This window comes from Lagenorhynchus albirostris, chromosome 19 (assembly GCF_949774975.1).
Source record: "Lagenorhynchus albirostris chromosome 19, mLagAlb1.1, whole genome shotgun sequence".
Lineage (NCBI taxonomy): Eukaryota > Metazoa > Chordata > Mammalia > Artiodactyla > Delphinidae > Lagenorhynchus > Lagenorhynchus albirostris.
In genome coordinates this window covers 9,863,770-9,880,693 of record NC_083113.1, presented here as the reverse complement: position 1 = coordinate 9,880,693, position 16,924 = coordinate 9,863,770, and the positions used below count along the sequence as shown (strand labels likewise).

Genomic DNA, 16,924 nt, shown 5'->3' with positions numbered 1-16,924 from the left:
TTTTTTCTTTTCTTTTTTTAAACTAGCCTATCTTCTGTCTTCTCTCGGCTTCCAGGGAGGTAGTACAGCATAGAGGTTAGAAGTGTGCGGACTTTGGAGTCCATCGTGATCCTGAGCCTCAGTTTCCCACCTCTAAAATGAGGATGGTAACAATTGTACCTACTTCATTTTTTTTTTAATTTATTTATTGATTTTTGGCTGCGTTGGGTCTTTGTTGCTGCGCGCAGGCTTTCTCTAGTTGCGGCAAGCGGGGGCTACTCTTCGTTGTGGTGCACGGGCTTCTCACTGCGGTGGGCTTCTCTTGCTGCGGGGCACGGGCTCTAGGTGTGTGGGCTTCAGTAGTTGTGGCTCGTGGGCTCTAGAGTGCAGGCTCAGTAGTTGTGGTGTACGGGCTTCTCATTGCGGTGGCTTCTCTTGCTGCGGAGCACGGGCTCTAGGCGTGTGGGCTTCAGCAGTTGTGGCTCATGGGCTCTCGAGCGCAGGCTCAGTAGTTGTGGTGTGCGGGCTTAGTTGCTCCGCGGCGCGTGGGATCTTCCCAGACGAGGGCTTGAACCCGTGTCCCCTGCATTGGCAGGCGGATTCTTAACCACTGTGCCATCAGGGAAGCCCTAATTCATTCTATTTTATTTTACATAGGAGAGCTCATTCTGAATATAGGCTATTTTTGCCCCCCTTTTTTTAAACCTAAATGCTATTAAAATTTAAAAATGTGACTAAAAACTGCTTAAACATAATTTTAATAGCTGAATAATATTCCATTCTGTCAAGTTATCATGTTTCATGTAATCATCGTGTTATTGGATATGAGATTATTTCCAGATTTTTTTGAAATATGCATAAATAACATGGCAGCGACTGCTTACACATAATTAAGTCACTGGCCAAGGAGCATGACCTTTTGTAAAGATCCTCGATACCACATCTTCACATGGTTTGGCGAGCATTCTCACTCCCACCAGCTCTAGGTGACAGAGCCAGTCCCTCTGCCTCTCGCTCAGGTTGAGTAATCGTGGTCTTTCATTTGGTAGGCAAAAACTGGCAGCTCATTTCTGAGAAGTAGGACTCTCCTTTCTCCCATCAACCACTTTCATCCAGCTGCCTCAGGTTCTTTTCAGAAGAGAGTGGGCTGTAAATAACAGGAGGCAACTTTCTTTCTCTGTTTTGAGCTGATATGTGATGAGATCAGAGACTGGCCTTCATAGGAGAGGTGAAAGGGTGGCCAGGACTTGGTGCTTAGAAGGGGTGTTTCAGAAAAAGTCTTCAGGGGAGGCCAGTCTGGAGGTGAAGTTCTCTGGAGAAAGAGGTCAAAGGATCGTGTGGCCGTGGTGACAGATGGGGGCTTCTGCGAGTGCCCTCCGTGGATTGTGAGCTCTGCCGCCTGGGTCCCCAGCACAGCTCAGCACAGGCGGTGGGGGTGGAGTGCAGGTGCTCAGGAAATGTTTGTGGATGAAAAAGTGAATGAATGAGTATATGCACATGCATACTTTTTAGTTTCTGGATTAAAGAGAAAAACTAAGAGTGAGGTAGATGAAGCGGGGAGAGGTGTGGAGCTGAGCTGAGCATATGGACAGGTGCCGCAAGAGGTGGGAGGCTGAGAGCCAGCAGAACTCATGGTGGCTTCCTGGAAATGCCCCGCCTTCCTCAGTCCAGCTGTGTCCCTCCTCTGAGCTTCACCCCCGTGGGCTTTAGCCAGGCTTCTATCTTGTTTCCCTCTTGAGGGCAGATGTGGTACACTGTGTATCTTTTTTCTGTTTCTTGCTGGACATTCCATGTTAAGCATGTTTGTAAATAGTTAATAAGAGAAACAGATCCATCCTCGGTATCTTGAGGACTCCATTCAATTTGATTAGTAATAGAGCAGGCCTGGTTAGGATCTGTGAGGGCCTTGTGTCGCTTTGTTGTGAGCCTTCTGCCCACCCGTGTGATGATTTTCCTTCCTTCTCCAAACATTGAAGCTTCCCATGGAACAGATACTTTCTCAGTGCCTGCTATGGGGCAAGCCCTGTGCTAGGCATTAAGTAGATAATAGTGAACAAGACAGATATGGTCTCTGCCCCACGGAGCACCAAATCTGGTGGAGGAGACAAGTCAGTCCTTGTACAAGTGAATTTACACAGATGACTGTAAAATCACAAATTGAGATTAAGACCCTGAGGGATAGAACAGGGTGCGGAGAATGAAGAGCATAGTTCAGAGCCGAGGCGCTGTGGTCCCCGGAGCTCACTGCTGAGTTAGTGGTGGTCACACAGTCACATGAGGAATCACAGCATGAACAAGTGTGTCAGCTTCTCTAAGGGCCATCCGTGCAAGCTGGATTTACGGAGATGCGGGCAAGCAGTGGCAGTTCTGGAGTAGCGCCATTTACCTGATGCTTACCTGGCACCGTCCGAGGTGCTTTACGTTTATTAGTTCCCTTAATCCTTAAGCCCCTTAATAAGGTCAGTGCTCTTTCGATTCCCATTTCACAGACGAGGCTCAGGGTCGTTGTCACTTGTCCAGGGTCACAGTAAGTAGGAGAATAGGGGATCCAGAGCTCTGCTCCTCGCTGCTGCGCGCTGCTGCCTGCGGATTCCCAGGCTCCCCAGGCCTAGGAAGGGCTTTGCAGAGAGAAGGCGCAGCAGGCCCTGACAAGCAGCGTGTGAGCGTGCTGAGGGTGAGAGGTAGGGAGGATCAGCATTTGGGGCCAGGGAACCTGTGAAGATGAGGTGGTTCTGCCTACTGGGGAGGGAGCTTGGCAGGCTGCTTGGCGAAACCACTCCCTTCTACCCCATCATGCTCTCTCAGAGCTCCTTTTCTAGTTCCCACCTTTTGTTATTTCATATGTAGTTTTTGTTTGTCACCCTCACGAAATGCTCTGAGAGGCAGAGCGTGCATTTTGCTCTCCCCTGCCCAGCTCAGGGCCCAGCACAGAGTCAGTGCTCGCTACGTATTCCTTGAATGAACAGTTGACTAAATGTGAGACCTAGCGTCTTGCCTGAGCAGATAAGCTACCGGCTAAGAGGATAACTCTATTTTTCATTTTCTTGGAAGTTTATGTCACCCAGGAGTGGATCTGATTTCCAGGCCATTCCCAGAGATAATGAGTCTCCATTAAGTGAGCCACTTTGGGGAGAATGGGTGGGGAGCTTCAGAGAGGTGGGGATGGTGTCTGGCACAGAACAGCTTTAGGCATCAGCCAGGCAATTTTCTATAGATTTGACTTTGTCTCAGTTGAACTGTTTTGGGAAACAGCAATTGGGTTGGAGCTAGTTTGCAACATTGATTTCATTTTTTCCCTATAAAAATACTGGAGTCTTTGGATGGCCTTAGTGATTATGCTAAATATAATCATGCCATTTAAATGCAATAAGAAATGTTTAGAAAGAAATAGAGTGATTAGTAACATTGCTTCCCAAATTCCTGTTATAACACTAATCTGGTATTCTGATTCAGATTAAATTTGAATTTGAGTTAATTTCTTTTTGCAAAAGTAGTAGTTTATTCACACATATGCAGTTTTTCTTCTAATCCATGAAAAGGTGCTTGGTTTCCCCTTTTCAAAGTTTGTCTTCTCTGTTACATGGGCAAGTCCTGAACTATAGCAGAGACCCCAGCCTATCCTCCGTAGCGGTGAATGTCATTCCCCCCCGGACTTCTGCAACCTGAGTTAATTAAAAGGTGCAGATGAAGTTAATCAAGTTTGGAACTCTTATTTTGTGCAGTGTTTTAATATGTTTCAATGAGTCATCTTTTGGCATCCCTGACAGTATTTGATCTTCATGGAATAGTTTCATAATTTGGAAACTGGTGGGGAGGTGCTCTTCAGAAATGCAGAGTCAACAGTGCTATGTGTGTGTCTGGCTATTTGGGAGGGCAGATAGCAGAACAAAGAGGAGAATTTAATAAGCGAGAACTCGTCCGGGGCTAGGGTCAGTTCTGAGGCTGCTGCCCGTCTAGAACACTGGGCTTCTTCCCACACCCCCTCCACCCCTGCTAACTGGAGTGCTGACATTAGAAAAAGAGCGCAAAATACAGCCTCTGTTTGCTTTGCTGCAAATAAGTGGCCGGACTGACTGGCCCCCTTCCCGGAGGCCCTGAGCGGTCTTCAGATGTGGTCAGCAAGGTATCTGGATGGTGCCAGGCTGCCGGCCCACGTCCAGGCGGCCTGCACCAGGAACAGGCAAGGGGCCCAGAGAAACAGCGGGGCCAGCTGCTGGCTGCCTCTGCTCCTCCTCTGAGTGCCATCTTATTTCTTTCTGAGATGAAACTGGTCTTACCCTCTGAAGATTGATGGGCAAGGTTTCGTACGGCTTCCACGTCCACTTCTCACCCACTGAACTAGTAACTTAAAAGTAATGGACTAGGGGCTTCCCTGCTGGCGCAGTGGTTAAGAATCCTCCTGCCAATGCAGGGGACACAGGTTCGAGCCCTGGTCTGGGAAGATCCCACATGCCACGGAGCAACTAAGCCCGTGCGCCACAACTACTGAGTCTGCGCTCTAGAGCCCGCGAGCCACAACTACTGAGCCCACGTGCTTAGAGATTGTGCTCTGCAACAAGAGAAGCCACCACAATGAGAAGCCCGCTCGCCACAACTAGAGAAAGCCTGTGCGCGGCACCAAAGACCCAACTCAGCCATAAATAAATAAATTTATTTATTTATTTATTTATTTATTTATTTATTTATTTATTTAAACAGGACCAGTTAAGAGAGGGCAGGGCCCCGTCAGGAAAATGCATCTCACAGAAATGTTGTTGAATAGGAATCTTCCTGAGGTGGGGGGCAAAGAGCCAGACCACTTGGAATCCTTGGGCTGCGTTCCTGAGGGTCCTGGCTTTCTCCTGGATCAAGAAGCACAGATTCCGAATGCCAGCATTAGCATTTCTATGCCACTGCTCGTTGGCGGTCCCATTGATGAAGCCGCTCAATCTCTGAACTTGTTTCCTCACCTGTAAAGTAGGAAGAGCATTCGGACCTACCTCCCTCCCTGGGTTATCGCGGATGTAAAAGGTTTAGAATGGTGCCTGGCATAGAGTAGGCACTGCTTGTTTTGCAGTTGTTATAATTGTTTGAGTATGCTTCAAGAGCTGTGTTTCATAACCAAAAGATGAAAAGTTTTGTGGTGAGGGCTGAAAAAATGATCCTCTCTCCTCTGTCCCTTGTGACAGTTGGTGCTTCTGTCCCAGTGACACAGAAATAAGAGGACTGCACAGGAGGCAGCTAGGGCGGGACTCCTGCTGCTGTCCAGCAACCTCATTCCGTTCCCACGTGCTTGCCACTGGGCCTCGGATTGTGCATTACAAGCGGCCTGCCCTTGGCACTGCCTCCGTCATCTGCTCGGGCAACACTGATGCACATTCTGGGTCCATCTCAAGAGTGATTGACAGAATTAGCGCTGACATTCGATACAGTCCGCTCGGAGTATCCTCTTTTGACTGGACTAGCAGATTTCCACGTTCCTTTGTCTTCACCAGACGTTGTTGGAAAAGAGGCTTGGTGTAAACAGTGATGACCTGCCACTTCTGCAGTCTTTTCTCCACCCTGTCCCCAAATGCTTGCTTGATTGCATTTGTTTACTCCAAATTGGAATCCCACTGACACATCTGCAAAGTTAGAAGTTGAGCTTAGGTGATGGCAGGTCTGTGTTAGCCAGCATCCAAATTGTCATCACTTTTGAGTTGTCTGCCAAGTGGTCAGGTAGAATTGAGGGTTGTAGAAGCTGTGTTCTTGAAAACGAGAGGAGAGTAACATTCCCAGACAACAAACAGTATTCAAAACAGGTGTTCTGGAACCTTTTTAAGATAAAGAATAGAAAACCTCTGATGTGCAGTGCCCTATGCTGGGGACATGACAAGCGATCTTCCTCGGACGCCGGCACTGAGAAAAGCATAGCCTAGAAGCAGGTTGCGTCTTCTTTTACCTGGGCCTCCATGTTTTGGGATCTTCTCAGAACACTGTGTAGCCCATTTATGAACTTCCCTCAGGCTTCAGTGGAGCCATCTGTCTTGACCCCTAAATTCCCCATCCTCGCCCGCCATCACTTTCAGACTGCAGAGACCAAGACTCCCTTGCTCACCATCGGACCTTTGGCACGTAGGTCAGCCGTGCACACTGAATGCTCGCTCGTACTGGTGAATGAATGAATTCCTACTGCTTCTTGGAGGGCGGTTCTCACCGCACTGCTCATCACCAAAACTGTTTGTGAGTCTTAAAACAAAGAGAAGGACAGTGATTCCTTACTCTGGGGCAAGTTCCAAATACTTGCGTTTTTAAAGAGCCTCGCAACAATTGCCTGAGTTTTCAGGCCACCTTATCTTTTAGGGAAGAGCCCCTTGTACTGAGAGAGAGTGTAACTTGCTGGATAAGTTCACTTTTTCAGTCAGCAAATGCTGATGAAACTTAAATGGAAGCAGTTTGTGAACTGTGAGTGTGAGGGCCTATCCCAGGGCACCCGGGGATCTACCCATCTCTACCTCTGCTCTGAAACAGCCTGTGTGGTGTGGGAGGAGAACTGCCCTAGAGACGAGGCTCCAGGCTGACTGTCCGCCTGCCTTGGGGAGCATGTGGGGAACAAGAATGCCACCCAGCCAGCCTGCAGTGGACATCCAGACAAGGTGTTGTGGCAGTAGAAGGTGCTTGTATTTTGATCGGTCTTCTGCTCCTGCCTGTGTCTTTTCGTCTGCGCTACAATTTCAAGCCTTGTTAGGGTCTTGTTATACCGTACTGCTGATTTGCTGCCATCATCTGAACCTTTCCTCTGGTTCACATCCAAAACAAAACTGTCCGTTTCTGGAGGTTGACATAATGGTTGTACTAAGTAAGGGAGGTTTTGTTTGTAATGATCTGCCTGTCTGATGAGTCTGAGCACTTGGCTGGCCTTTCTGGCTGAAGCAGTTCATCCTTTGAACTGATGCCTAGAATGCATGCCTCCTCCACCTGACCTCTCTTCTGGGTCATAATAGGGCCTTTTCCCTCTGCTGGAAGTTGCCCCTACCCTTCTTCCCAGGCCCACACATACTTCACTCATGTTGCTTCCTCAGGGAACCTTTACTTGACAGCACCCTATAGAGGATGTCACATCCTCTGTTGTACTGTCATGGCACTCATCACAGTAATTTTAGTCATTTTTGCAATATTTGATTACCTTTCTGACTATATTTGTTGAATAAATGAAAAGTATTACCTTTCACTTGGCCCACATTTATATTTTTATATATATGTGTATATATATATATATTTATTTATTTATTTATTTTTGGCTGCATTGGGTCTTTGTTGTTGCAAGTGGGCTTCCTCTAGTTGCGGCAAGCGGGGGCTACTCTTCGTTGCGGTGCCCGGGCTTCTCATTGCGGTGGCTTCTCTTGTTGCGGAGCAGGGGCTCTAGGCATGCGGCCTTCAGTAGTTGTGTCACGTGGGCTCAGTAGTCATGTTTCGCGGGCTCTAGAGTGCAGGCTCAGTAGTTGTGGCGCATGGGCTTAGTTGCTCCGCGGCATGTGGGATCTTCCCGGACCAGGGCTTGAACCCATGTCCCCTGTGTTGGCAGGCGGATTCTTAACCACTGAGCCAGTGGAAGCCCCCACATTTTAATTAATGTACTACTTCTGTAGAATGAAAAAAAAATGTGTTTAATTATCAACATCTATAAAGATTTATTTATTATGAAAAGGCTTGCTTTTTAAAAAATTTATTTTATTGAATGAAGTATAGTTGATTTAAAATGTTGTGTTACATATATATGGAAACTAAAAAAAAAAAGAAATGGTTCTGATGAACCTAGGAGCAGGGCAGGAATAAAGACACAGACGTAGAGAATGTACTTGAGGACACGGGAAGGGGGAAGGGTAAGCTGGGACGAAGTGAGAGAGTAGCATTGACATATATACACTACCAAATGTAAAATAGATGGCTAGTGGGAAGCGGCTGTATCCCACAGGGAGATCAACTCAGTGCTTTGTGACCACCTAGAGGGGTGGGATAGGGAGGGTGAGAGGGAGGGGACATGGGGATACATGTATACATATAGCTGATTCACTTTGTTACACAGCAGAAACTAACACAACAATGTAAAGCAATTATACTCCAATAAAGATGTTAAAAAAAATTTTTAAATAAATAAATAAAATGATAGTACCATAATCATTGCTAATTTATGTCAGCCTCAATTCTAATACTTTCTACTAGTCTGTGTTTAGTTGCTGTCTTGATATTGTTTTTGCAGATGGTTCTAGTCTTTAAAAGAGAATTCACCAATAGAGATGTGATGCAAAAAAAAAAAGTCAATTTCTGCTGTACAGCAAAGTGAGTCATTTATACATATATAGACATTCTTTTTCCTATTCTTTTCCATTATGGTTTATCACAGGGTATTGAATATAGTTCTCTTGTGCTATACAGTAGGAACTTGTTGTTTATCCATCCTGTATATAAGAGTTGGCATCTATTAATCCCAAACTCCCAATCCTTCCCTCCCCCAAATACCTTGGCAACCACAAGTCTGTTCCCTATGTCTGTGAGTCTGTTTCTATTTCATAGATAAGTTCATTTGTGTCATATTTTAGATTCCACATATAAGTGATATCATATGGTATTTGTCTTTCTCTTTCTGACTTAACTCAGTGTGATAATCTCTAGGTCCATCCATGTTGCTGCAAATGGCTTTATTTCATTTTTTTTAAATAAATAAATTTATTTATTTATTTATGGCTGCGTTGGGTCTTCGTTGCTGTGTGCAGGCTTTCTCTAGCTGCGGCGAGCGGGGGCTACTCTTGGTTGCAGAACACGGGCTTCTCATTGTGGTGGCTTCTCTTGTTGTGGAGCACGGGCTTCAGTAGTTGTGGCGCGTGGGCTCAGTAGTTGTGGCGCACAGGCTTAGTTGCTCCGCAGCATGTGGAATCTTCCTGGACCAGGGCTCGAACCTGTGTCCCCCACATCAGCAGGTGGATTCTTAACCACTGCACCACGTATTTCATTCTTTTTATGGCTGAGTAGTATTCCATTGTATATATATATACCACATCTTCTTTATCCATTCATCTGTCGATGGACATTTAGGTTGTTCCCATGTCTTGGCTATCATGAATGGTGCTGCTGTGAACGTAGGGATGCGTGTATCTTTTTGAATTATAGTTTTGTCTGGATATATGCCTAGGAGTGGGATTACTGGATCATATGGCAACTCTGTTTTTAGTTTTTTTTTTTGCGGTACGCAGGCCTCTCACTGTTGCGGCCTCTCCCGTAGCGGAGCACAGGCTCAGCGGCCATGGCTCACGGGTCCAGCCGCTCCGTGGCATGTGGAATCTTCCCGGACCGGGACACGAACCTGCGTCCCCTGCATTGGCAGGCGGACTCTCAACCACTGCACCACCAGGGACGCCCTGTTTTTAGTTTTTTGAGGAAGCTTCACACTGTTCTCCATAATGGCTGCACCAGTTTACATTCCCACCAACAGTGTAGGAGGATTCCCTTTTCTCCACACCCTCTTCAGCATTTGTTATTTGTAGATTTTTTTTTTTTTTTTCTGGTACGCAGGCCTCTCACTGATGTGGCCTCTCCCGTTGCGGAGCACAGGCTCCAGACGCGCAGGCTCAGCGGCCGTGGCACACGGGCCTAACCGCTCTGCGGCATGTGGGATCTTCCCGGACCGGGGCACGAACCCACGTCCCCTGCATCGGCAGGCGGACTCTCAACCACTGCGCCACCAGGGAGGCCCTGTAGATTTTCTTTATGATGGCCATTCTGACCTGTGTGAGGTGGTACCTCGTTGTAGTTTTGATTTGCATTTCCCCAATAATTAGCGATGTTCATGAGCCTTTGGCCATCTGTATCTTCTCTGGAGAAATGTCTATTTAGGTCTTCTGCCCATTTTTCGATTGGGTTGTTTGTTTTTTTGTTGTTGAGTTGTATGAGCTGTTTGTATATTTTAGAAATTAAGCCATTTTTGGTCACATTATTTGCAAATATTTTCTCCCAGTCTGTAGGTTGTGAAAAGACTTGCTTTTTGACCTGTCTTCTTCCTTTCCCAGTGCTCCTGAAGTTCCGCACAGATAAAGGAAGAGATCCTAGTTCTGATACCTTCGGGGAAGATTCTGAGTTGTTGCTCCAGATTCGAAACGATGTGCTTGACTCCCTGGGTGTTAATCCTGACCTGCTTCCTGAAGACTTTGTCAGGTTGGTCTCAGTACTTATCACAGTTTAGCCTGGATTGATAAATGTCTGTTTTCAGTATTTGCCTTAATTTGGGGAGATGCGTTATTAGACCGAAAGCCCTGAGGAGCGCCTCCTTTGTCACATTCTGCCACCTCCTGTGGCCCTCTGTCCTTCTGTTGGTATAACAGCAGCATATGAAAAATCGAGGTGACCTTGTATGTGTGCAGGTATAACTGCACGATAAATGGAGTGGCGGGGTCAGAAGAATGGGTTTATCATTTGGTAGATATTGCCCCATTACCCGCCATTGATGACCTATCAGTTTATACCCTCAGCAGCAAAGGCATCCCTGTTCCCAGTGTCCTCACCCTTAGGTGCTGGGATGCTTTCACCTTAGGCGACCAGTCTTTTGCTCTTATACACAGTCAGGTTTAGGATTTGATTGGATCGGTCCAAAGGGAGACTGGGTCAGGAACCCCTTCCAAGGAGTTCTGGGGTCATCTCATTACTCTCATTCTCTTTCGGTGTATTTGGGGGACTCCCTAAACTGCTTTGCTGTGCTCCAGCTTGTAGCAGTAATAATGATGGCTAGAATTTACTGAGCAGCTGTTATAATACCAGGCATTGTGGTAGTTGCTTTCTGTACATGCTCTCTCTTGACAACAGCCCATTTTATAGGAGAAGAAAAGTTAATTTAGAGCTCAGAGAAGTTCAGTGACTAGTATGAGGTTATACAGCTAATAACAACAGCACCACGTATTGAAGACTTTCTGTGCTTTACCAACACGGCCACGTTTAATTGTTACAATAATCCTCGAAGTGTGTATTATTATTTTCTTCTCAGTTAAATGAAGAAACTGAGACTCAGAAAGATAGTCACTTGTCCAAGGTTTTAGTAAGTAGCCAACCAAGATCTCACCACACTGCTAATCGCTGGTAACAGCACAGTACCTTGGTTCCTTTTCAGCAATAAAGTGAATCGGAGTCCCTTCGTTCCCTAGTCCTTTCCTTCTTCACGCGTGGCTGGGATCCTCACTTAGACACTAGCAAACCTCAGCCGATTTAAGACCGGCAGTGGGCTTTGAATCCCCTGCCGGGCCCTCAGCCAGAAAGAGGCAGCTGTCTACAGGTGCTTTTGTAAATTAGCACTGGGAGGTCGGGGCTGATGCCACTGCAGGCTGGGATGGGGTGCCTGTTTCGGGCTAACAGCAGGCACACTCCTCTTAGTGGAGGAGCAAGTGGTGCCTGCTCTGCCCTTCATGGCAGGAGGCGGGCAGGCTCTGCAGGGCTCCAGATTCAGTAGACGTAGCCAGGCCGCAGGGCCACCGAGCACACCCAGTGCCGCGTGCCGGGCCTGAGCGTGCCGCCGAGTGACTGATTTGGGTGTTTAGAGTGATGAACGGCCTGCCTCTGCATCGCCAGCCAGTGGCAGAGGCCCCGCTTCCCAGAAGGAGAAAGCCACAGCCTAACTGCTAACAGCCGGACTAGCTGCCGACTAGTTTCCTCTCCAAAGTGTGTCCCCGCTACCCCTTTGCAGAAACCACTTTCCCGTGACTACGCCTCGTGTGCTCAGCCGCTCCCTCTCTATTGCCTTTTAAGTAAGAGGTGGTTGACGGCCTCTCGAAGTCCGTCTGTGGCCGGTGGAGATGAGGCTGGTGGAGATGGGATAGGGATGCGGCAAGGAAATGAGCTGCCGTCTGGCAGCTGAGCTACCCTCACAAATTACCCACTGCCAGCTCCGAGCAGGGTGTGCTTACTTGAGAAGGGAAAGCTGTGCCCAAGTCTCCATTTCCCTCATCTGTCTGTGAGCTGCTTGTCCTGTCCCTTCATGTTAGGTTATTTATTCTCTTTTCGGAGAGCTTTATTGCTTTTCTGATTATGAAAGTAACAGATGCCCATTGGCAGCAAATATAAAAGGGAAGAAAAGGATCATCCAGTCCTCCCAGTGAGAAGTGGCCACTGCTAACTTGGGGTTTCATTTGGGGGTTTAGCCTCACAGACATCAGTATGTGTATTTTTTCAGGTTTTTTCTCTTTTTAAATATCAAGATGAGATTGTACTTTTCATGTGATAGCCTTCTTTTTCCAGCATATCATGGACTTGTTTGTGTCACAAATACAGATCCATAACTTCACTTGTGCTGCATAATGTTTCACTGTCTGCCATATGGTTATTTATTTAGCCTTTACCTTATTGGTGGGTGTGTGAGTTATTTATAGTTTTTCACTATTATAAACACTTATGATGAACATTCATAATTTGTACGTGTAATATAATTTTTACTGTTTTTTAAAATTTTTTTTATTGTGGTGAAATACACACAACATAAATTATGCCATTTTAACCATTTGTAAATGGACAGGTCAGTGGCATTAAGTACATTCACATTGTTGTGCACCTGTCACTATTATCCATCTCCAGTACTTTTTCATCATCCCAAACTGAAACTCTGTCCCTGTCGAACACTGACTTCCCATTGTGCTGCCCCAGCCCCTGGTAACCTCTATTCTACTTTCTGTCTCTATGAATTTGATTGTTCTACGTATCTTGTGTAAGTGGAATTATACAATATTTGTCCTTTTGTGAACTTACTGGTTTTTAAGTTTCAGAGATAATATACATATATTATGGAAAAATCAGATAGTGTGGAATAAATTCAAAGATGAAAATGAGGAGGCGTGGAGGCACAGACTGTTGGGTATGAGACAGGCTCAAGGATGTATTGTACAACACGGGGAATATAGCCAGTATTTATTTATTTTTTTGGGCTGCACTGTGTATAGCTAATATTTTGTAATAACTGAATGGAAAGTAACCTTTAAAAATTTTATAAAAGTTATAAAAAACAATTTAAAAAGAGGAAAATGAAAATTACTCATAATTCCATTAACCAGAGAAAATCACTGAATTTGTTATTATATTTTCTTATATATTTTCTATCAGAGAATATGTAAAATCAAAAAAAATCCTTTGTAGATTAAAAAAACATATTCATTGTTAGTAAGCATGATGGGAAAAGGTACAACCTTTTAAGGAGGCAGTTTGGAAATAAGTATCGAGAGTCATTTAAGTGTTCCCTCTTTAGCCCAGTAATTCTGCTCCTTGATAATGAGAATATACCCGAAAGAAATAATGTGAGCAAATACTTACGTACAGAAGATATTCATTATCATATTTATAAGAAAGAGAAATTGGAAAGGCATTAGAGAGTTAATATTACAGAGCAAATGCAAATACACAGATTAAAAATGATATGAAAAATGTCAAGCATACAGAAAAACGGAAAGAATAGTGAACAGTAGTAAACATCTATATACCACTCAGTTAGATTCAGTTGTTAATATTTTGCTTTTTTATTTTGGGGAGGGGGCAGAATGATGACATGATGCTTAAGAATGCATCAGAGTTCATCTGTTGCATTTGGTTCTGTGCTTCTTTTAATCTGGGAGTTGGCAAACTGTGGCTTGCCACCTGCTTTTGTAAATAAAGTTTTATTCCACACCTACTCATTTGTGTATTATTTGTGACAGCTTTTGTAGAGTTTTTACAAAGAGTTTAAACAGAGACCATATGGCCTATAAAGCCAAAAAATTATTTGGCTTTAAAGCAGAATGTTAATGTCTGGTTCTTTACAAAGAAGGTTTTCCAACTCCTGATCTAGAACAGTTTACCGCCTTTTTTTTTTTTTTTTTTGGGAGTCCAGGCCAGTTATATTGTAGAGTATCCCATATTCTGAACTTGTCTGATTATGTCTTGAGATGATGCTTGTTTTTGTCTTGTTTAGTTTTTATTATTTAGACTTATACAGTGAAATTTGTTCTTGTTTCCTCATGGTGTTTTGGTTTTATTTTTTTAATTTACATACAGTCAAATTTATTCTTTTTTGTTATGCAGTTCTGTGAGTTGTTTTAAAGTTCCATAAAATTTTATGAAGACACAGAGTTGTGTAACTACCACTACAAACAAGATACAGAAAATTTTTGTCACACACACACACACACACACACACACACACACACACACACACACACACACACACACACACACACACACACACACACACACACACACACACACACACACACACACACACACCGCCAAATTCCCTCATGCTGCCTTGGAGTACTCAGTCCCTTCCCTACCTGCAACCACTGACCTGTTCTCTATCCCTGTAGTTCTGCCTTTTTCAATAATGTAATATAAATGGAATCATACAGCATGTGTAGTCTTTTCAAGTCTGGCTTCTTTCCCTTAGCCTAATACCTTTGAGATTCATCCACGTTGTACGAGTCGATAGCTCATTTCTTCTTATTGCGAGTAGTAGTCCACTGTATGGATGTACCACAGTTGATGCACCAGATGAAGGACATTTGCGTTGTCCCCAGTTTTTGGCAATTATGAGTAAAGCCACTATAAACATTCATGTGTTTTTGTGTGAACATAAGTTTTCATTTCTCTTGGATATGTATACCAAAGGGTGGAATTGATGGCTCATATGGTAACTGTTTAACAATTTGAACTCTCTTTCACAGTGGCACACCACTTTACTATCCCACCAGCACTTTATCCAGGTTCCAGTTTCTCCACATCCTTGCCGACAAGTGTTATTGTCTGTCTGTTTCAGTGTTAGTGGGTAATAAGTTGCATCTCACTGTGGTTTTGATTTGCATTTCCCTAATGACTAATGATGTAGAGCATCTTTTCATGTGCCTACTGGCCGTTTGTGTATGTTTTTAGAGAAATGTCTATTTAGATCATTTGCCTATTCTTAAATTGGGTTATCTTTTTATTGTTAAATTGTAAGAGGTCCCTGGATTCAAGTCCTTTTGTCAGATACATGATTTGTAAAAATTTTCTCCCATTCTGTGGGTTGTCTGTTCACTTTCCTGATAGTATCCTTTGAAGTAGAAATGTTTAACTTTTATGAAATATAATTTATCTTTTTTTCCCCCATTTTTACATGTATGTTCCCGTCTGAAGAGTTTTACAGTTTTAGCTTTTGCATTTAGGTCTGTGATCCATTTTTGAATTAACCTTTATACATGATGTGAAGTAGGGGTCCACATTAATTCTTCTGCGTTTAGAGACCCAGTTGTCCCAGTAACATTTGGAGAGTATTGCCATCTTAACAATATTAAGTCTTCTGATCCATGAACCTGGGGATATCTTTCCCTTTATTTAAGTCTTTTATTTCTTTCAACAATGTTTTATACTCTTCAGAGTATAAGTTTTACACATTTATTGTTAAATTTATTCTGAAATATTTTATTCTGTTGGATGCTATTGTAAATCAAATTCTTAATTTCATTTTAAGGATGTTCATTGCTCATGTATAGAAATAGATTGATTTTTGTATGTTAATCTTGTCTTCTGCAGCCTTGCTGAATTTAATAGTTCAAATAATTTTTCTGTGGTTTCCTTAGAACTTTCTGTATACCAGATCATGTCATCTGTGAATATATATATTACTTCTTTCCAGTCTGGATGCCCCTTATTTCTTTTTCCTTCCTTCCTTAAATGCCCTGGCTAGAATCTCCAGCACAATGTTGAATAGAAGTGGTGATAGCAGACATCCTTGTTTTGTTCCTGATCTTTCAGTCTTTTGCCATTAAGTAAGATGTTAGCTGTGGATTTTTCGTAGATGCCCTTTATCAGTTTAAAGAAATCTCCTTCTCTTCCCAGTTTGTTGAGTGTTTTTATCTTGAAGAGGTGCTGGATTTTGTCTCATGCTTTTTCTGTGTCTGTTGAAGTGATCATGTGTCTATATGTTGCTGGTTTGGTTTGCTAGCATTTTGTTAAGATGATTTTAAAAAAGCAGAATGTTAAATTTGTATAGTACGATCACATAGAATGTAGGTGAATTTTTTTTTCTTTTCTTTTTTTCGGTACGTGGGCCTCTCACTGCTGTGGCCTCTCCCGTTGCGGAGCACAGGCTCCGGACGCGCAGGCCCAGCGGCCACGGCCCACAGGCCCAGCCGCTCCGCGGCATGTGGGATCTTCCCGGACCGGGGCATGAACCCGTGTCCCCTGCATCGGCAGGCAGACTCTCAACCACTGCGCCACCAGGGAAGCCCTGTGAGCTTTTTTTTAAAGGAAAGATATTCCCACATTTGACTGTCTTTGAGTAGTAGAATTATGGTGACTAGTTTCGCGTTGGCATAGTTCTCTGTGTATTTTATAGTTCTGCAGTGGACCTTGGTACGCGGGAGGAAGAGCTGCCCTGTGGATGGACAGATGGGAGTGCTGGGCCCGGCCAGGGCATGAGGAGATGGGCATCCCCAAGCACAGTTGATGTGAGCTGAATGGGTATAGCCTTTCTGGAGGGCATTTTGGCACAGTGTGTCAGGACTCAACAATTCTGTATTTTGGAATTTGCCATAAGGAATTGTTTGGACACCACTGCCAAGATGTATGGTCACAATGTTGAACTGCTTAAGTATCCATCAGTAGGTTACAGGGCACAATGAATAACAGCTGCTATGACTTGGGTTTTAAATTATATATGTTTAGATATGTGCCCTTTTAAAAATGTCTAGAAGGGTGTGTACCAAACCAAGAAGACGGGAGGTGGTCTCCTCGTGGTAGGGTTCCGTAGGGAAGCTTTCCTCTTAACTTGCCTGCACCTCAATTTGCTCATTTAAAAAACCCCTTTGTGTTCAGGGATGGGAACTGGCGAGGCATGCTTCCTCTGGGGAGGTGGGGGGAGAAGGCGTTCGGCTGTCCAGGATGGGTAATTGGGGCAGGTGACAATATTAGCTAAAATTTCTCCTCTGGATACCCATCCTGGCCCAGAAGGGTG

General features: G+C 44.4%; 1 protein-coding gene across 4 annotated transcripts in view; it reads left to right on the top strand.

Annotated features, from left to right (window-relative positions):
• Positions 1 to 16,924, top strand: part of SAE1 (SUMO1 activating enzyme subunit 1) — a 69,518-nt gene that overhangs the window by 47,371 nt on the left and 5,223 nt on the right. For 2 of the 4 annotated variants that reach the window (XR_009536998.1, XR_009537000.1), the window contains exons 7-8: positions 10,002 to 10,146; positions 16,307 to 16,418. Coding sequence is in view for 1 of the 4 variants with exons in the window: in XM_060130507.1 (XP_059986490.1) it covers positions 10,002 to 10,146 (145 nt within the window). In the remaining 3 variants the exon portion in view is untranslated. The remainder of the gene's footprint in view (positions 1 to 10,001; positions 10,147 to 16,306; positions 16,419 to 16,924) is intronic. The other 2 variants (XR_009536997.1, XM_060130507.1) reach the window with 1 other exon arrangement.